Source organism: Argiope bruennichi, chromosome 10 (genome assembly GCF_947563725.1).
Source record: "Argiope bruennichi chromosome 10, qqArgBrue1.1, whole genome shotgun sequence".
In the NCBI taxonomy this organism is placed as follows: domain Eukaryota; kingdom Metazoa; phylum Arthropoda; class Arachnida; order Araneae; family Araneidae; genus Argiope; species Argiope bruennichi.
Genome location: NC_079160.1, coordinates 41,639,407 through 41,662,416, shown reverse-complemented (window position 1 = coordinate 41,662,416; position 23,010 = coordinate 41,639,407). Strand labels below are relative to the sequence as shown.

At 27.2% G+C, this 23,010-nt stretch overlaps 1 protein-coding gene across 1 annotated transcript in view; it reads right to left on the bottom strand.

The window, feature by feature from the left end:
* The window catches only part of LOC129987882 (calbindin-32-like), a 424,993-nt gene that overhangs the window by 131,072 nt on the left and 270,911 nt on the right, over positions 1-23,010 (bottom strand). The window contains exon 3 of the mRNA XM_056095864.1: positions 3,804-3,896. Coding sequence (XP_055951839.1) covers positions 3,804-3,896 — 93 coding nt within the window. The remainder of the gene's footprint in view (positions 1-3,803; positions 3,897-23,010) is intronic.

The following is a 23,010-nucleotide window of genomic DNA, read 5'->3' as shown; positions in this document are numbered from 1 at the left end:
CTTGTTTGTATTAACATAACAATAACATATAACCATGAATAACATTACAGTTACAGTTACTTTGAAGCATTATTTTTTTATTGCTAAAGTTTTCAAAGCATGACTGAATTAAAAATTTTTAATTATCACATTATTAAAGTTCTGAAAATTTTATCTAGTTGCAGAAATTTTAACAGCGCAATTTCTCATTGTTGCAAAGAAAATAAATCTTATGAAATTTTGCTTAAGAGAAACAGTATATTATTGGAATAAAAAACCTAATTAATTGCTAAATGAGTATTTTAATAATGAACCTTTCATAGATATAAAACACTTTTTTTATTAACTGAAAGAGTATTTCAAATTTCGTTCTTATATTAAATTATTAACATAAGAAAAATGCAGAAATTTAATTTTTATATTTTATAAAACGCACCGCACCTAAGATTATTAATTCGTAAACTGCAATTAATTTAGGACGATAAAAAATGAATGGGATAGCTCTCTAAGCATGCAATAATTTGAAAAGATTCTTGAGATTTTTGAAGTCTATTTCAAAAATGTCTTCGAAAGCGATTTTTCTGTAATTCAACTAATTTTTATTCACTAGGAAAAAATATAATTTTTCCAGTAATTCAGCAATACGTATCAAGTATTTTCAAGTCAAGATTTTTATTTATGTACAGAATACATTTGAGTTATGTAGTTTTAACTGGTTTATAGTGCTTTATAGTAATAAATATTGTCACAAAGATGTAAATAACTACACCGTTGATTGAAACAATCAGTTAGATTTATTGGAATGAAACAATTCACAATAGCATGAAAATGATATCTTACCTCACATTGATGTGCCTCAGCTTTTCTACATATTTAGAATGTTCAAGAACAATCTAATCTGAATATTTAAGAAAGATTTAGAATTTTCTAGAATTTAAATAAACAACAGATAACATTTTAAATAAAATAATTCCAGACTTTGGATAAAACACCGTAGCTGGGATTGGATTCACGGATCAACCAATCAGAAATAAGACCCTCCACCGTATGAATTATTGAATGATTATAAATCACTCAACAATATATAACTATAATTGTAATAGAAAGATTATATACCAAATTTCATTTATTTAAGTCATTGCGCTTTTGAGTTATCATGCATGTATAAGAGAATATATAAGTCAACAGACAATCAACCATTTGATAGATTTGACACAAAATTGATTATGGATATATAGTTTAGATGCTAAAGCTGTGCGCCAAATTTCATTTATCCAAACTGGTGTGTTTCTGAGTTATGGGGTTTCAATTTGCATGCGGAAATACAAACCTACAAACCATCAACACTTTGTCTGATTTAATTTTAAATTTGATAATATTTTGTTAAATATGTGTACGATTTCATCCACCTAACTCTGTATTTGTTTTTAGTAAATTTGTACATTTACACTCGGGCAACCAGATTTCCTGCCAAATTTACAAACAAAATTTTTAAACCACAAATCAAATTTCACCCGTGTAATTCAAAGCGTTTTTGAATGACCATCCACAGCGACAAAGAAGCAGACCTAATATCATAAATGCATTTTTAGACTTAGAGATCTGAAATTGGAGGATTTATCAAAATATCAACATTGATTATTTTAATGATCACTATTTAAACGCAATATTTAAACTTCTTTTACACTCACGCGTTTATTACCTCTAACAATTCCATGCAATGTTTCTAGTTGGGAATTCCAAACTAATTAGACAGCATTCCCTGCGTTAAATTAGCAAGCATAATACCCTAAATGTGGTTTTAATTTGCCAGGCAATTTACAATGCCAAATGCTTCAAATAGTTGTACTAACGAGCCGTTTTCAAATACGAATCAAGGCTTATGTTTGCTTACCACAAAGCATTTTCTCCGCTTTTATTAGTCAGAATATTAACCTTCTGAATTCAAAGTACTTGGAGGAATCTTTTGTAAGGTATTCTGTAGAACTATGTTTTCGTCAAAAGGACATGTCTTCATAGGCTTTTGTTAATTCTACGCTATAAAAGGCGGTAAATACATGCTTCCATAGTTTCACATTAGAAACGGTCATGATTTCAAATCTCCATCATTATGTAGAAACATTATCCACACGGAGATGGAAGTTTAGTAAGGAGTAGCAAATTGCAATTAAACTCTAAAGCTCAATATTGGACGAAGAATAGTTGGCTATTTTGAAATAGCAAATGCTTTGTAGGTACAAAAGATTTATGTATGAGTGTACAAAAGGAGTTTCCATGAATTTTGATGATCTTTTAGAAATTTCAAAATATTATAAGAATTTGGTAAAAAGTAAATTAAATCTATTAAATAATAAAAATTGCATGTTATTAAATTTGTGTATTATTTACTGTAACATATTGATTATCTGTAACATATTAACATATTACTGTAACATATTAACCGACTTTTATGCCGACTTTTTTTCAAAGCGCTTTATGTAAAACTCCAAAATATAGGTCAAATGGCACTTTGACATAGAAAGAAATTTATAATAGAAATTTCATTGGTTAAGTTATTAAGTTGACCAATGCAAACTGGTTACTAATCCTGCTTCGGATATTCAACCGGACAAGGAAGGTGAAATAAGTTAAGCTTTTAAATAAAAATTATCAATCTGAAAGAAAAAAAAATTATACCTATTACGAAGTTCTATAAAATGAACCGCTTAATATTAATAATCCAAGAGAAATGTAAATTTAAAAGAAAGGATAAAGTTGGAAAAAATGTTCTTTATTTTATTTTTTATCAATATCAATTAGAGCAAAAATTTCACGATTAACTCAAATATATTTCACACGGAAGGAAATACTTCGCAAAAACTTAAAATTGATGTCTGCATTATTTTTTGAAAAATTCTTTTTTGTCGAAAAGAATACAGTCGTCAAAAAATATCAATAAGTATATACTTTTTTTATCTGTTCATATTCGCAGATAAAAACAAAGAAACAAACAAACTTATTCTAAAAGTGTTGCTCTAAGATTTAGGATGGTATTATAGTGGTAGAGTTTTATGAAAAAATAGAGAAAATTTAATTTGAAATCATTTTTTTTTTAATCGCCAAGTCTTATCTCATTTTCCAATACCCACTGCGCTCGCCAGCAATATCGTTCAAAAACCAGCAATCACAAAATAAGATTGTTTTTTCTTGTTTCTCAATATTTTTTCTTCTTTTTTTGAAAATTGACTATTAAATCTACATCTGAGATCAGAGAGCAACACTTTTAGACTATGAGTGTGGCCAGTAGACCAGTTATCCCTTTCCTCTACCATAAAGTTGTAGACCTCAGATAAGACTATGAATCACTTGTATAGCATTGGTGAGTAATAACTACGAAACATTGGTTTTTGGTATAAAAGCAGTATTTTTATTGAATCTATCGTATGTGCTAGGCGATTTTTTGGCGCTTAATCCCTAAGATTTACCAATTGATACCCCAAAATCAAATTTGTGTTTCAGGTGCTTTAGTTTAAATCAATTGAAACCAATACCTGCCACAGAATTAAAATTATAGTCACAAAATCTCATTATTAAATTACTTAAATAAGACTCATAAAAATCTGGTTTAAAAATAGAAATAGTTAGACATAAAATAATATTAAAAATCTTTAACAAAAAATAATCATAATTTGTTTCAACAGAAAATTAAATATATTCACAGTAAGACTATAATTCTATGATAAAAATTATCATGTAATTCTGCGTGAGCAAAAATCGTTACAAAAGAAAAAAGAATTAACTTCAATACAATGCAAAATTAAAATATCGTCGATTATTTTACATACCTCTCTTATCTCAATTTTCCCATCTTTATTGTCGTCGTAAGCTTCCATGAAGCATTCCTTTAGCTCAGCCATCATGGAGTCAGACACAACTTGCTAAAAAGGAAAAGAAAAATAAATTCATAACATTCAAGAAGCAGACGATAAATTAAAAAACAATTCCAACAGAAAGCAGAAATAAAAAAGTATAATAACTAACAAACTGTGGAAATCAAACATATGCTGACTTTCGCGAAGTTTGGACAAAGAAATATTCTGTTCTGATTGCATAATTTCTTTAATGGTAATCGATAACTTACCGTTTCAGAACAAAAGTTTTTCTCACTTGAGGGAATTCTTTTAAGAATAATTGAGTGAATAACAAGTAATTATATTAAGAAAAATTAAAAAAAAATAATAATGAAATTTTGCGAAAACGGAGTGGCAACTTTTTGGAAGAAGAAAGTTATATTTATTCTACGCAAACAAAGTGAAAATAAGAGACATTGTTAAATTGTTCATCAGTATGGAACTAACTTATCTTAGTCTGATGTCACACAAAGGAAATGTTTGAAAGGATGTCAATGCCTTGAGAATTAAACCATTGTGTAGCATTTTAATTATTTTGGAAAAGATTTCTTTTTCTTAACTGAAGTTTATTCTGGAATACAGTAACGAAACGGCATTAATTGCTTTTAAATATTATTAAATATTTTCACAAAATTGTGCAGCCTTCAAATATTAAATAATAATACAAAATATAGCAAGCATATTATCTTTGTGTAATATATAATTTTGAATTTCTCTTCATGTAAAGTAAACCAGTGAATTATTAAAAAAATAATTAATGAAAATATTCTATGTGAAGTACTTTTAACATTATTTAAGAATATATTTAAAAATTATACGAACAAAAAAAATCATTATTGTTCTATTAATATTCTAGTAGGAAATATTTTTTTCTGGTTTTGATCAGAAGACAAACATTAAGCATTTTTTCTATTCTTCAGAATGGATATCAAATATTCAATTACACTGATATTTAATAAAGCGTTTTGAAAATTATCAGATTAAAAATGTTATATTTTAATTATTAGAGATTATATAAACTTCCTTATAAAAATGCATATTTTAGCGATTTAATATATTCAGAATTTTTCTGCAAGTTTTAAATATTCGAGATATTGCTCACTAAAGCAAACGATCAAAATTTAAGGCAAAATTCGTCTGTCAAAAGTGAGAATTGAAGATTTAGTGATCTTTTCAACGATAAAAAAAGAAGGTTTTTCGTTTTATTTAATTTTTACGTCTGCAAATTAGAAAAAAAATCTAATTTTTTCTTTTTGTTGTGTTTTTTTATAAAAAATAATAAAATAAAAAAATAAGCAACGTTAATGAAAGCAATAGAGATTACCAAAACTTGTATTTGGCATTATTTCATCCTATACAAAAATATAAAGTGCAAATAAGAGTGCAATTATTGAACTTTTTATTGTCAAGATTCTAAATTATTTTATTTTTAAAGGAATAAAACCAGCAAAATTCATAACGTTATATATCAATATAGTAAATGAAATCCATAACTACATTTTGAATATTTTATTTTTGTTGTTATATTGCTGCTGCAAAGAAATATTATAATCTTCTCAGATATAAATTGTGTTTCAAAATTAATTATAAGTTAAAAGCGAATGCAGGTTTAAAACAAAGCCAGCTGTTTTCGGAAGGTATGAATTGTAACTAATTGCCAAAACTATGACACATAAAAATAAACATATGTCCATGCCATCAAACTAAAAAGAAAAAAAAAAACTCTTATTAATAGTTGGATAGTAAAGAAAATATTTATTCTTTTGTTTCAGTTTTAATAAAATGAAACATTTAAAACAAGTTAATATACGTCATAATTATAGTACATGAGATGATGTTTTTACTTCGTATAAATGTGTTTCGTAACCCCAATTGGTGTAACATTTGAGAATTTAATTGATTTAGGGTTAGTCTGATATATTTAACTTACATAGTCAAAAAAATCGCAATTATGGAACAAATCTAAATTTATAGTTTTCATAATTACTTATAATACATAGTTTTAATAATTGTCTAGTATATTCATCACCATATTCAGGCGAATTTAAACCTAGCACTCAAGTCATATACACAAACAGCTCTGAGAGATTTGTGAAGTTCAAGGATTCTAGAACTGTCGAGATCTCCAAGTGGTGGCATTCATAACACTTGCAGACTGACAGCTCTAACTGCTGGGGACGAATTTCAATTAATGCACATTTCGCCTTACAAGAGGCGGTGGCATCCATAATATTCGCATTTGTATGATTGTTAAGTAAGTTAGTAGTCGCAACGCTTTGTTATATATTATATATAGTCGAAATGCACAGTTTTGGTGAACAATTTATATGCGTTTTTAAGACTTTGAACGTTTTATAAAGAATTAGTAATGATATCGTTTGTGACAGGATGAATGTTGACGAAATCGAAAAGGAAAAATCACAAATAATTATGAAAAAGAAAACTTAAAAAGTATCGGTTTTGCAAGCTTGTTTTTCTTCATAACAATGATATAATCTATTGAACTGCAGACGATAAAAACTTAAACAAATAAATGAAAACGAGCTAAAAAAAGAGAGAGATTGAAATAAAAATTTTTATTCCAAACGATATTATTAAAATTTAAATTACAGAAAAATAATTTTTATTATCTGTGATTTCCTATTTCGGCCCTTGAAAATCAGTGAAAAAGTAAAAACACATTTACTTTTTCCTACCTAAAAAACCTTTTCTTTCTAAAAAAATATCTTTAAACTTATCAGAATAATAATAAAATTTTCAAAAATAATACTAAACTCATCAAACAATAATCTAATTCTAAACATAAAATCAAATAATAATTTTCATGTACCTTGCTTGTTATATTTTTGAATATATCATATTCCCTGGAGATTAATAGATATACAATAAATAGGTTGAAAAATCTGAACCTGAATTTGTTTCAAATCTTCGAAAATTCCGCTCATTAAATTATATGCAATATTTCGATTCATTTGTAAAGATTTTAGTGTTAAATAGGGCTCATGAAGAAAATTTAAACAAGCTAAACACATTCCTGTGTCACACTTAAACATAAAATTATTGTATCTAATTTTTAACAGTCTAAAATGAACAAATTAGCTTCAAAAATGAGCTACAAATCGAGCATAAATATAAACAAATTGAAGCAAAAATTAAATACTAAAAAGCAAACATTTCTTGACTTAAGAGATTGGTACCATTTTTTCCCATTAAAATATTTGAAATAATGAATTATTCAAAAATAGACAAACTCTCTACTTAGATTATATTTAAAGCAATATTTTCCAAATATCTATCGTTAGCAGGTACATATTTTAACAAAGAGTTTTATTCAGATATCGTTCGGTGATTATTTATTTACAATTCTTTCAAATAATGTATACATTGGATCTAACTTGAAAAAGGAAGATAAAATCTTCTACATTTCCGCTGAGGAGAAGAAATTAAATTCCGGTGATACATTAATGAAAGCAAACATTAATAATTAAATTTCTGATTGAATATTTATACACTGTATTTACTTTATTCTTTGAATAAACAGAAATACGACGACGCGCTTTTATGATTTTGGTTGATTGAAAATAAAATAGCTTACTTCGCTACCCCAAATGTTATTATCATAAATGTTTTATGTTATATTTGAAAAATTATCAACAAATATTATACTTTTTTTTCTAATTTCACAAAAATGTATTGATGTATTGTATTCAAAAAGCATACTAGCAAATGCATTATATTTTCTCTCTATTCCAAAACAGATTTTCAATTATTTTTATTTAATGTTTGTGCCAAAAATCAAATAAGGAAATGCAAGAAATTTGATATGACATTAATTGTTGTGTAAATTTTGCATGCAGCAAAAATTTCTCAAAACACTCTACACAGTAGATGAAATGTTAATTGGAATATGATTTTATCTCAATATCCAAGGTGTATATTATTGTTAGAAAACTATTTCGCACTGTTTTTAATTATTTTTTCATTAATTAGTAATTAATATTAATTACTAATTGCAACTAAAATCATTTTCAAAAATTAGTTTTTCATAATATTAATTTATTTCCACATATTTTTTCTTTAATTTTAAATCATTAAAAATATTTTGAAATGTATTTTGCAATAAAAAATTTCATTGTATGAATTATTGCATTGATATAAACTTGTGTTGCAACAATATTAAATTCAACAGTATTTATTAATTTATATAAACTATTAAAACTCTCCTAATTATTTACCGAAATTAATTCCGAAATACATTATCGCAAAAGACACTTTTCCTACATTTATCTGAAAATATTTCACTGATATATTTCTAATTCGTTCAGATATGCTTTTGAATACCTACTCAGTCTGGTGAAAGGTTTTCAAAAGCATCGTCACACTTCCATCTTGCAAAACCCCTTGATAATTACCAACATCAAAGAGGCTATTAACTGGTACGTCAAGCTCATTATTTAACCACAATGCGCTCATTCTATAGCGCCTAATAACATTAATTGCTTGTCTCCATTAACCACACGTCAACGCCACTGTCAGCAATGTTGCTTTTAGTTGGTTACCATGAAAATAATTTTTTAATAAATTAAATGGCTTTTTTTATACTCAGTTTGGAGGTAGAAAAATAATATTAAAAGAAACAGAAAAGATTTAACCATACTTTGTCACAAAATCAAGTAGATACATTATACGGTAAATGCAATTTTTTGGCAATCCAAAAAAAAAAGTTAAATAATGGTACTTTATAAAATTTTAGTTTATACTTTGAAAAACAGCAAATAAATTTTTCTAAAGTAAAATATTTTTTTTATGACAACTGCCAAGGAATTAACACTGAACATTTCGTGAGACTGACAACAGTACCATAATCTGAAGTTTAACCACTGATTGTGCTTAATGCCGGGTTTACATTCGGCCAGTTATAAGACGGTCAATAGGCAAGCACATGCGCAGATAGGAACTAATTTATGTTTGAAGCAGCTTCATTAGTAGATTCAGGCATTCCATGCTTGGCTATAAATTGCCGTTTTGGCATCCCTGAATTTTTCTTTTTCACTACGTATCGTATTAAAATATCGGATATTTACACAAAGGAATATGGTAAAATAAAAAAAAATATCAACATACTTAAAATGGAAAACTACAGAAAAAAAAATGGCAAATAAAAGGACAAAAAAAGAACAAACAAACACAACCTTACATCAGAAAGAACAAAGAGCCAAATGTGAGGAATTAATCTATAAGTGATCAATTTTTTCACGCCAAAAAAAAAGAGCCAAATTTTACAAACGCATGCGCAGTAGGGGGGAAAAAATACAATACAGTAGCATGTTGTCCCATCGGGACAATTACTTGCCATCGACCGAGCAGCATTTTTCAGTCTTTCAGCGCATGCGCTGCCTTCTTGCCATCTTATAATTGGCTGAGGGTAAACCCGGCATAATGAAAAAATAAAAAAGAACAAAATTGGCAAAAACTGACTCAAAACAGATATACTATATTATTTAATATAAATAAAGCTGAAAAGTAATGAATATATTCAAACCAATAGCAATCTGTATAATACAATATATTTTCTTTAATATTTGCTTACGAAAATAAAACACAGTGAAAATTAATTAAAAATTTATTAACTAAAAATAATATTCCATGTATGGAAAAGATTATATTGCCTTTGTTATCTCAATTCTTATGAAATGAAAGAATTGCAGATATTTTAAATCATTTTATTTATCTACCTTCGTTTTGTTCAGCAGAATTTAATTAAATTTCGTATCATCTTACAAAAATTATTAATAAACTTATGAAAAAATAATTATCGACATCATTGAAAAGTTGTTTGATGTAAATTGATATTCTAATTTTAATTAAAACAAGTTTCAGAAAATATGATGAAAATTATAGTATTTAAAAAAAAATATTATATTTAATTCATAAAAGAACGTTTTTTTTAATATATACATTAGTAATCTGAATAAGTGATAATATTAAGAAGATTTTCTTTACTTATGGCTTTTATCACATCTAGCCGTCAAAGTCTAACTTGAAATAGGATAACTGTCACCTTTGTTATACTTTGATTGTAATCTTTTATGAAAAATAATTATAAACGGTACTTTAACGTTGTTTGATGTATTCTCACTTGATAAAATTGATATTCTCATTTTAATTAAAACAATTTTCAGACGATTTGACTATTTTTGACAGTATAGTATTTTTTTAAAAAAAGTATTATATTTAATCCACAAAGAAAATAGTTTTTTTTAATATACCCATTGGCATTCTGTTTGAGTCATAATATTAAATAGATTTTTGATTTCTGAGCTTATGGCATTTACTACATCTAATCGTAAATGGCTGACTTGATACATGATAATTATAATTTTTTATACTTTGAATTCACCAAATTTTGTTCTGATATACTTAGAAATTATGTAAGTTATATTATGGGATTTATAAAAATTAATTAATTTTCAATTAATCTATATGTGGAAATAATTTTATTCCTGGCAATGCCAGGTATATTGCAAAAATAAACCCCACTGTGATAAATATTCTTAACTTTTTACATCAAAAATTAATTAGAATCGCAGAAAATATTTGTATTTTTTTTTTCGGTTGTTCGAAATTATGCTTTTTAACCATTTAAAAATAAAGTCTGGAATTTTACATGTTATATTTTAAGACCCATAACTTTTACTCTTTTTAAAAAGATGATTTAAACGTTTGAAAATAGAATGCATTATCAATTTCAATGAATTAACTATATATCTTATTGAAATTGAAAGCACGTTTTTTTTAAAACCAAAAAGGAATAAATAATTTAGCTGTATAATAAAAAGGAGACATTTTTCAAATGGTTCATTTTCAATGCTCATAAAATATGATAGACAGCTTAGTTAAGTGAATATCACATATTGGTCTAATTTAAACCTCAACGCCTCATATGAATGTGATTAGTATTTTTATTTTGAAGTTCCAATGAATAAATTGTTATATGCATGTAACAGTAGTGCATACTTTAGAGTTCATTGTTTTTAAATCAACAAATGGTGAAATGGATGACGCAGATTATTATGTTACAAGCGCCATTTACCGTTTCAAACCTAGTGTGAATTATAACCAGTTTTTCAATTAATACAAATAAAAAATTCCGAATACTTAAACGAAATATTCTGAAATACTTCATTCAATGGAAAAAATATACTATTCATTACCTCAAAATTTTTATTGCTTGGTTAACTTTCTTATTTCCCAGAATTCCAAAATTATGGTTCATTAAAATAATGAATTTCAACCCAAATTCATGAAAAATAATTCCGAAAATAATCATTATTTTGATCTGAACAGCATTTTGGATAAAAGGTTAATTTTACGAGTGCCTTACATTTCCTTTTGATTTCATGGAGCAAAAGCACGGTAACATAATAAAAAAAGGCACATGAAGAAATATTTAATGTTTCTTACAGAAAGTATTTATTGTTTACGGAACGAACAATAAAAGGTAATATTTTAGGAAAAGGAAAATAACATCTGGCAGTTTTATATCCAGAAACATATGGTACTGTTGTAAAAACATTTGCTTTCTGGCGGTCATAATGATATAAAGCATCGCCATTGCAACTCTCGTTTTTGTAGATTGCAAGCCAACAATGAATTGAATTGACCATTCCTCGCTAATAAATCTGAATATTAATTTTTATGAATCAAAACAACTTAATGTAGAAATATTATTTAAGTCTCTTGCAACGATATATCATAAAAATGTCTATTGTTTATAGATTTTTTTAATGTTAATAATATTAAAAAAATTGCAATTTTTCATTCAATTCAACCAAACGATTTTGATTAATTGCTGTTTTTGCATCGTCTAGAAACTGATAAATTTCTTTATAGAATTATTTTTATATGGCAATAAATACAATAACTTAAAAATGAAATTATAGGCATGAATGTAATTTGGTTTGAAAGTTTCCATCAAAATTATAGGTGATGTCAATGCTTATGAGCATTTACTTACCTATTTAATTATTACCTCAAACATTCAGAAAAAAAATCGTTTGGCGAACAATATAAAAAGAACGTAAATGCCATTCTTTGATAATATCATTTCGAATATTTGGAATGGAATGAAAATTTAGAAATTTAGAAAAATGATTACTTTTGGATATGAATATTGTTAGCTCCTTGAGAGCAACGTGGAAAAAGAAAATAAATAATTTTGGAAGCCATTCACATTTTCGATTGTGTTTTTGACAGCAGAGAATATAAATTTCGTTGCAGCTCTGAAATGTACTTAAAGAACTTTGAAAGAAAGTTACAGATGGTTTTGCTATATATATAAATCTTTTATTTTAATCCAAGAAATGTGATCAAATAATATTAGATACATTTGGCTTTCTTTTGAGTTTTCAAATGAATTCTCCAGATTTCATTCCGATATGAAAGTTTTAAAAATAAGAATAAAAAGATTTGCAAGCATGCACTTACTGTCACAAATATAAATAATCCTTTTAAATTTATTTCATCGCAAAATCAGTTCTTGTTTCTGATTTTATCCACATATTTGCAGAATTAAAGAATAATAACTCAAGATGATAATTATTTTCATAAAAGAAAATTAAGTTATTAATTTATTCTTTCTACAGATCATTCCGATGGAAAAATGAAACGATTTCATTTGCTTTTAACAAGATGCTAGCAAGAATTCAAAGATATTTAAAAAAAAAAATCTTTGTTCTGAAAAATAAATTAATTTTATATTGCAGAAAATAATATTATTTTAATACTAATCTAAATATTTAACAAAACATTCTTTTATTCTTAGTAAATATTCCAGAAGCGATTTTCAAATTCCAAGAAAGCAAACGATTTGCTTTTTTTCCTGACTGCAACAGTTTTAATTTAAGAAATTTCATGCTTATTTACATTTGAAAAAGTCTCCATTTCGATTCGTCTTTTTTTTCCTTCGACGCAAAAGTGGCATTCTTTGAAAATCGTTTGCTTTCTTTTATTTGACATGAAAAAAAGATATAAAATTTCTCAACAAATAAAGCCATAAGTTTTTTAATTTGCAGTTTCTCATGATTTTATCTGCGTCATTGCATTGGTAATTGCTTCCATGATAATAAAATTCTAACTTGTGAGGATTAAAATCCTTTACAGAATTGCTCATTTATCCTGTTGCTTCAATTCACACATTAAGAGATATGTATGTATATATGTACATGCTTATAAGTGCATTTACTTTTCAACCAGTTTGAGTAGTCTCTCCAAAATTTTCTCACATACTCGCTAATAAAGGTTTTATACCCGAAAATGCCTTGCATGGCATTGGTGTACAATATTTACAAAATATTGACTTTTGGCGAGAATTTGGCATTTTTACTGAATCTATCGTGGCACCCTTGGCGAGTTAATTGGCATTTAAGCCATGGCATAAGGTTAATAATAGCTAAAAATTGAATTTATGTTTTAGAATGGAATGTTTTCCAATGGATTGGAACAAAAATTTGTTAAAAAGCAGCACTTGTAGTCACAAAATCTAATTTCAAATTCAATATCATTGCGGCTTTGAGTTATCGCTTTTAAATATTTTTGAAAGTCCAGACTGATAGACAGTCAACCCTTCATTGCATTTGGCTCAAAATTTGATAGGCGTCTATACAATAAAATTTAAAGGCATGTACCGAATTTTAACCATCTAGCTCTTTCGTTTTCTAGATATCGTGTTAAATTATATTCGAACAGATGGACAGACAAATTTCCTTTGACCGGCTTTTGCTCAAGACTTGATAGAAAAAAAATGAGATAAAAACTGTATACCAAATTTCATTTCTCTAGATCAAAGCCTTTTTTAGTTATTTTTGTCACAGTCAGACAGACAAGCAGATGGACATTAAAAAAAATGCGTTTTTCAAACTTTAAACTTGGGTGTAAAACGTCTAGAAGTTTCGAATTCGAATTTTTTGACGATCACTGTACTTTCTCTACAAAACGTATACGAGAAAATAAAAAAAATCAGGCGGTTCTTAGTATTCGCTACCCATCTGTCTGAAAGTTTCAAATCAGAAAAACGCATGACTATGTCGAAGTAATATTGACTATATAAAGAAAATGCATTTTTTCTCACTAATATTAGGAGTAAAAAATTTATTTTGAACATTTTAAAATTTAAAAATCATTGTTTTGTTATTATTATTTTAATGGTTTGATAGATATCTCTTAGACTTATTAAAAAAGACTTTTAGGCTTTTTATTTCCATTTTGATATATGTGTTCACTTCTATTGTTACATCTGAAATTATAAAAAATACTATTTACGTGAGTTCTTAAAAGTTGTTTTGCATAAGAAAAATTTAAAGGAAAAAAATAGAGTTGCCCATTCAAGAACAGAAAAAGAAAAAAATTTACCACTGAATGTGACGAAGAAATTTTGAAATAATAAATAATTAATTTTTTGCTCCTATAAATAGGTCAAAAATTGAGTTGAGTGAGAGTGAAATATTCTAAATTTTTTATTTAATATGTCTCTATGCTTTACAGATAGTATGGGCTGAAAAATAAAATATAACGAATTGAGCGAAGTTGAAAAGAGAATTAAAAAAAATAGATTTGGTTGTTTCAATTTTGGTTTGAAAACTGGCCAACACGACGTTCATTTTTCTATTACTGGATATAAAACAATATTAAATTTTAGTATTATTGAGATATATAAATCTTTAATAATATTTGGAATTCTTCTATGTTGTTTCTGTTTTGCAATGCATATTTTCTTAAGATAATGGAGGAAGAATTTCATGATATCCTTTCGTAAATATTCTCATCTGACCTAAATTATCAGGAAGCTCATACCGGAATGTCCTGGGATCCAAATAAATCTAATGGAAATGATTTTATTAAAGCTGGCGATGTTTCCGTAAACAACCTAATATTCGTTATTGCCACCAACAAGAATAAAAGTTTTTTTTTTCATTTAAGTTGATATTTAAATTTTTTCTAATCTTTCTAATTAAAAATTTGGTACTATTAATGCAAACGATTTATTTAACGCCGCTAATGAATGAGTTTATTTATGAAGAAGATTCTTATTTTATTTATTTTCTTGTAAATTTATTAAAATATGAATGAATATATCTTATAAGGTAATAATTATTCCCATTTTTGAATAATTAAGAAATAAAATTTTCTTTTTATTTAGCTTTTATTTTCATTCGTAAATCTAAAATTCGCAGTTCTTCATTTCACTATTATTTTATTCGGTTTATCAAATCTCTATTCTTTTCATTTCGCTTAAAATATATCAACATTCGTTCATATTTTCCATTTTAACTCCAAAACAAAATTATTAGTACATGTTGACTTTGGAATAAATGAATAGGCCTGAAGCTAAACTTCCATCGACTTTTTCAGAAGCTCTAGTTTATAAGAGCAAGAAAGGGCAGTCATTTTTCAAAGAAAATATCGACATTTTTAACATCGATTCTCTTTTACTCGATTGATATGAAAAGTCTTCACAATGCCGAAAGGAAGTTCATACTTTTGATAAAATTTTCCTCCAAGAGTAAAGATTAAGAGTTGAATCACTGAAAACAAGTATTGGGAAGAGTTCAAGAGGATATTAGATTTTATTTTAGAGCCTAAGATTTCATTTTGCTCTCCACCAGATGATGTTCACAGAAAGATATCGAATTTTATGAAAGATATATTGATCTCCAATGAAATGTTCGTTCTGTTAAAAATGTAATGGATTTAGTTTGTTCCTTATTCAAAATGTTGCGGATAAGAAAATATTTTTTTTTTCTCCTGAAATCTGAAGGATAAGTTAAAAAAAAATATTGAATACATTAATTTATAACTTCTCGTGTTAGTTTGGAACGAATTTGAAATTTTAAAAAGAAAGGTAATTCGAATTTCTAGTTTAAAGCATTGTAGCAAGATAATCGTTTGGATTTGATTCTTTTGTTTTCTTTTTATTTGACTTCATTGCATCAGTCATTGCATTTTATTATTTTTAATAAAATAAATAAAAAGAGAATGCCAAAAAAAAGTGAAGTGAAAAGTTAATATTTGAAAAAAAAATTGTTTTTAATTTATCATATTGTTGACAATGGTAAATATATAGACCGAAATTTTGCATGAATATGGATTTTGAGAAATTTTCTTTTCCTCGATTGGATGGATCTGCATGACTTATGGTATGGCCTCAGGCTGTCAGGAATTTAATAGCAGACGAATAATCTTGGCCTTCTAATATTTTTTTTGGATGTCTTACATAGTAAATTTCAATTTCTTTATATGCAACTTTATAATTTTTTTCGAATTTCTCAAAGAATTTTATTGTTAGTTTTTTGTGGACGGCATTGACGATCGGAATTTTTAAATCTTTTTGGAAATTAAGTGCTTAAATTTTGAGTCCTCCTCTAGCTTTATTGGGTTACTATACTTTTACACTTTCTCTTATGTGAAATATACGGGGACAAAGTATTGTAATCGTCAAAATAAATGTAACAATCAAATTTTGATGAATTTCCACTATTTAGGTCTTTTCATGTATTTTTGTTTGTCCTTGAACAATGTAATTCAATATCATAACGAGCTATTGCATAGAATTTGGAATTTGCTTTTTTTCATGAAATTTGCAAATTTTGATCAAATATTGGATTAATGCATCGTTAGGGAATTTATCTTTTCGCCTGTCCATGCGATTTCACTATGATAGCTTGGCGAATAAAATTTAGCCTACAGTTGATTATTAGAATTGTAGATATTGTCTTGAGCATTGTAGTGGATTTAGATAATATTTTTGACTTAATCCATCAAAGGCTTAAACATGTATTAATCTATATATATTAGAGAGAAAGTGACACAAGAGAAAATTTACAATGTGGTCATGTCACCAATAGTGTAAAGTTTTTTCAAATTTTGAACCTAAAAGATAGAAAGGGAAAGAGCAAAAAATTCACACTCAGTTTCAAGCAAAATGCGCCATTCCTGTATTTTTCTAATATTTTTCACGTATAGGTAGTATAAAGTAAGTATAGTACTGACTAAAAAATTAGAATTCGAGATTTTGATGAATCTCCGCGTTTTAGACCACCCTCAGTTACCCCCCCCCCCCCTCCCCAAAAAAAACACCCCTCACGTTTAGAAAATGTTCGTCTGTTTATCTGTGACAAAGATAACTCAAAACCGCCTTGATCTAGAAAGTTGAAATTTGGTATGCGGTCTTTACATTAATTATTCAGATTTCTGTCAAATTTTGAGTAAAATCTGTCCAGAGGAAGTACGTCTGTCCGGCTGTTCGAATATAAGTTAACACGATCATTACAAAAAAGAAGGCTAGACAGATAAGATTCAGAAAGATTTAATATCTATAGAGTAGACAACTGTCAGAATCTGTGCCAAATCCAACAATGGATTGATTGTCTGTCGGTCTGAACTTTCAGAAACATGTAAATGTGATAATTTAAAAACGCAATGACTTAAATACTTCAAATTTGGTAAATTTTGTGATTATTGGTAATTTGGTAAATTTTGTGATTACATATGTAAGTTTATGTCAGATTTTTGTTTCAGTTTATTGCAACAAATTCTTCTAAAGTACAAATTCGAGTTTCGGATACTATTAACCGCATGTCAGGGATTAATCGCCAAAAATACTCGCCAAGCATGACATGATAGATTCAGTAAAAAGCTAAATTACTCAAAAAATATTTCGTAACTGTTATACACCAATGCTATCCATGTAAGACATTTATTAGAGATTATGCGAGAAAGTTTTGGGTTAGACCTTTAGACCATGGTATGGTAAATTATACGTTTCGTTTAGCTTAGTTTTTTAATATTTGTTTTACAATCTATGTGTTCTAAAAATTTTCATAGTTTTTCCACTCTCAGATCAAACAGAGATGCATATAAGGGCATGCTGATGTTTGAAATTTTTGAAAATATTCATTGTTAATGCAAATATTTCATTTTGGATTTTGCTTCTATTTCGCTATTCAAAATATGAAGATACGACTCATTTTTTAAAATGTAAAATGGGTTTCTATTTAAACAATAGAACATTTGAAATTTGGCACTGCTTTAACCCTTTAAAGAGCCATTTTTTTCTAGTCATATTATGTTAAAATATTTTTAGGCTTGAAATTAGAATAAGAAAAGGGATTCATTTAACTTATTAGATAAATTTAATTTGATTCATTAATTAATTTGGTTAATTAATAATTAAGTAACAAATCAAGGCACATCATTTTGTCTGAGATAAAGAACTGAAGCATCTAAGTTTCTGACTTACTAAAAAAAATTGTCAGAATTTATGCCAACCTACATAATTTCATACAAAGATTGATAAATTTGGTGGGAAGCATACTTCCCACGGCCCTAGAAAGGGTTAAACAATAGAACATTTGAAATTTGGCACTGATTTAATAAAAAATTTGAAGCATTTGATATTTCTACTTTAATAAAATGTTTCGAATTTGGTACTTACAATTATGATCGAATTTCAGAATCAAGAAATGCTGAATAATTTTGTTATAGTTTATTTTCAAGCATTGTTGTTCTTTACAGCAACCTAAATGGATGTATCAAATCATAGACCAAAAATTAAGGAAATGCGTAGCACAATGGAAATGGTGTTAGGTATCTAAAATAATATGCTGCATGCCTATCGAAATTTGTTTTAAAACTTCTCACTGAAAAAAACCCATTAAGAAATTAGATAAAATATTTAATTGAAATTTTAGTAACCATTAATCCTTGCTAACCAACTAATTAACCAATAACTGCATAAAATGGAGGAAATATGAACACAGCGTTCAGACACAGCTACATCGAATTGAATTAGCGCAAGTTAATTTAACTTGACAAATTACAATACAACAATAACTTGACAAATTACAATACAACAATAACTTGACAAATTAATCAAAAGTGGAAAAACTGACAGTTTTACACATTTTTATAAAAAAATAAAATAGATTTTAACTTTCAATTCAAACTACCAAACAAATCTAATTTATACCATTTCAACATAAATTAAAGTATTCTGTAAGTTAATTTAAAAATAAACAAGTTTTCATTCTACCAAAAATTTCCAAAAGAATCGTCTCTGACAGTTTTCAAGTAAGAAAAAGAAAATCTCCAGTACTTCATGACCACATCCGCCACAAAATAAATAATTTGATCGATGTTTATTTCTAAGAGTTCGAAGTATCTGCTTCCAGGATATTTCTTTACTCTCGAAACCAAGGAATATGATATGTATGTGGACGTGTCGCATTACCTCTCTACAACTCCCTATTTTATTCTTTGATTATTTTTTTCCCCGATGCCTGTCTTTTACGTACCATCTTCGTCGTCATAGAAACTATCGATTAAGATATGTTGCGAAAGTGGAATTGAACTTCGCTGAGAATAGATTCATTTGAGCTCATATTTTAGATCTGGCATAAATGTACATGGGGGGGGCGGGAGGTATATCCGATATAGATTCGAGATTACTTTATTGGGGTTATTTTTGGCTATACTCATATCCAGTGTAGGCGTTCAGAATGGCTCAGTTTTGGTGAATAAATGATTTATTAGGATTTATGTTTAAAATAAATATGTCGATAGTTCTCGCCAAGTTTATAACAATCATTTATGCCAGAGGTTATGAAAGGTTTTTGTAGTTTGGGTTCCAAAATTCAATTTCAGTTGCAATAATGGTCACTTTAGGAAGTTATATAATAAAGTATAAATTATTGATTCATGTTTATGCTACAAATAATTCGCTGTCCCCTCTTACAGTTCATATCTAAGACTTATTACGCTTGTTATATTGTACTATCTATTTCTATAAATAATAAAGATAAATGTGTGTGTGTTGGCGCTATTCAGGTCAAATCATTTGATCTAAAACTACGAAATTTGGCACATAATAAGTTATATAAAACGCAATCTGACGCTTCAGAAAATCTTGAAGATAACTCAGATTTTGGCTGTCTTTTTTTTGCCAGTTGGTTCAAAAATCTGATTGTGATCTCTAATGTTAATTTTAAGATTAGTGATGGATTCCAATATAGGCAGTGTTGGTAGCTGCTTAAAGCTGTTAAGTTGTGGTGTTCAAGCCAGTGAAGTCTTTAAGGGCTGGTTGTTAAAGACATTTGTAAAAGATACAAATTCTATAAATAATAAACCCACACTGTGCGTTTACAATAGATTATTAAAATCTTTGTTACATAAAATAAAGTTAACTGATTATTTATTTAATGTGTATAATAACGGAATATTAATTGTTCATTTATTTTATTGTGTTATATTTCATTTGGCAGATGAAAGAAAAATAATAATTTTGAATTTCTAAGTGGCTTTTAAGCTCATTGCTTTCTAAATAAGTAAAATGTTTTATTTATAAGGAAACAATTAGCTAATAATTATGGTTAATTTTTAAAGAATTTGACTAATCATTTTTTTACAGTATATATATTTAAAAAATAGACATATATCTTTTTTTTACAGTTATTAAAATTAAAAAATAATCCATAAAATAATGATAGATTTTAATTGAATTTAAAATTTAAAATATAAAACTAAATTGACCAGTTATTAAAAGAGAAGTCTCAAAATGCGCTCTGTTTAAGGTCAATATATTTAAGGTGTATGTATACACTTGAAACTTCGAAAATCGTTCAAAATATCGAATACTTTTTATTGCTTAATAATATTCTCTGATCCTTTAGCTTTCAAACGCTACCAAGATGTTGTCAATATTCGAAATGTTTCTTGAGTTATAACTATTTTTCTTGAGATGCTTTCATTAAAAACTCTAGTTACGGTGTTTTTAAAACTCATTTGATGAAGAATGATATTTTTCCACAATGTGGCTTCATTCAAACAATCATAACTCCACAAGAAATTAACCAAATACAGTTATTTATATATCAAAATAATCTGTATGAAATAGCGGATGTTTTGTGCCTCAATCAAAGTTATATTTATAGAAATAAATTTTTATAGCTGTTTAAAAGTTAAAATTACAGAAGAAATCTCGCTTTTTCTATTCATCGTTGAGGAAAAATTTTTTTTAAAAAAAACTATACATTTTTATATCTTGTTTGAGGCAGACAACATAAAGACTAACAATAGGCATAATTTCCAACTAGAATTGTGTGTCTGTACAAATTAGAATTTAAGATACCATGTTTCAAAAAATAGGCTAATTAGCTCATTAAATATTATTTAATTAATTAATAATTAGTGTAATATGGTTTTTTTCTCACTGAAATCAGTTTAAACATATATTAATAACCTACTGAGAATAAACTGGATTTTTAAAGTTAAAATTAAAAAAAAAATTCAAGTGTGTACGTACACCTTAAATCCGCCATTAGATAGGACCACATACCAAATACCATTTGTTTTGTTACGCGTTTAAGTTATCGCGTTCAGATTATCATACACATCAGAGAGATAACAGTTAACCGTTTGGTGGATAGGGAAGAAAATTTCATACAGTTTCTACCTTTCTGATAATAAATCTAAAATTTATTTTAATTTATCTAGCTATTAGAGATTTTGTGATTTCTTTTGTATAACATAGACGAAGGCTGAAATAGATTTGATAGAATTTAGATAGACGGATTTTGTTCAATAATTTTCAAAAAAAAATAACAAAAAACACCTTTGTTCAAAAACTACACGCCAAATTTCCTTCTTGTAATTCTTTGTGCTTATGAGTTATCGGTTTGTAAGGCAAGTTGGCAGACAGATATAATTTCCAAAAATGTGTTTTTAAACTCAGGCAGATATGAAATATGGAGATTCATCAAAATTTGCATGTCCAGTCGTTTGGCGATTAAATTACTTTTACTTTATCATTTTGCCTTTTTTTCTTGAATATTATACTACTCGATATGCATGGCATTACTCGAAATTAAAATCTTTAGATGTACAATATCTTAAAAGGAAAAACTACTGTTGTGTAAAATATTATAATATACAAAATCTTTTTAGCTTCTATTTTAAATTCAAATTAGAAGAGCTATTCAATAGAAGGTTTTTTTTGAAATTATCGATAGCCATTTTTCTTTATTAGATAAATGCATTTTTTAATATTAGGACCACAAATTTTGTTTCACAAATGCTGAAGTGGTGAAAATAGTTGACTTCCTTTCAGGGACTGATTTAAACTACTGTAGCGGATTGTTATGAGCGAGGATAGAACCTGGGATGAGACTTTGTGGTTCGCAGCCGGTTTACAAGACCACAAGACAAAAGTAATTACTCGTGTCCCGTAGCTGTTATCTGGCTTATACGCTTTCCCCACATTATGGTTTAAACATGATTAACCCTTTTGTCGTGCTCTCCTGTCCGAGAAAATTTCTGTTTTTCGCTGCATTAGAACAAAATATATATATATATATATATAAACTTAAACAAGTAAACATGTACAAAGCATTTTAAACGTTTAAAAGTTTTAAAATGTAGATGAGCGTTACGGTCACCTTGCAGAAGTTCCACTTCAATGCGCTAGACGCGTTACGGAAGTCAAAGTGGTTAAATGAATCATTATTTTAAGAGTAATAAAAGCTTCATCATAAGTCAAAAGTTTCAAAAAGTCATATTAAAATAAAAGAGAAATTTAAAATAATAGGGATAGAGTAGTTTAAACTCTAAAAAAGGACAATGTTTTTGTTAATTTCTAGTTAATAGAATATTTAATTACATATTTTTGTTTTAAAATTATGACAGTATTTTTTCTAATGTCTTATATATTGAGCAAAATTTGGTTCAATTCCGTCCAGTTATTTAAGAGGATATGCGGAGCTTACACATATACATAGACACAATTACCTTCATTTATTATTAAGACACGCATGAAAGTAAACTTTTTCACTCTCACTAAACTTTTCATTTTTTCCGGAACTTTTTCACATACTGCCTTATAAAGATTTAATGCCTCATGTAAATTTTGAATTTACACAGCTAATGGTGGGATATTTATTTTTAAGATACCTTACATAGTCTTTTTTGCTTCATTGTATAATGCAGAAAACTGGTTTGCATTTTGGGCGCCTTATTTCTATCCAATTGAAATCAAAATTTCGTAACGAATTACATTTTTTGTTATTGTTATATTTAGTTGTTTCATTTTGTT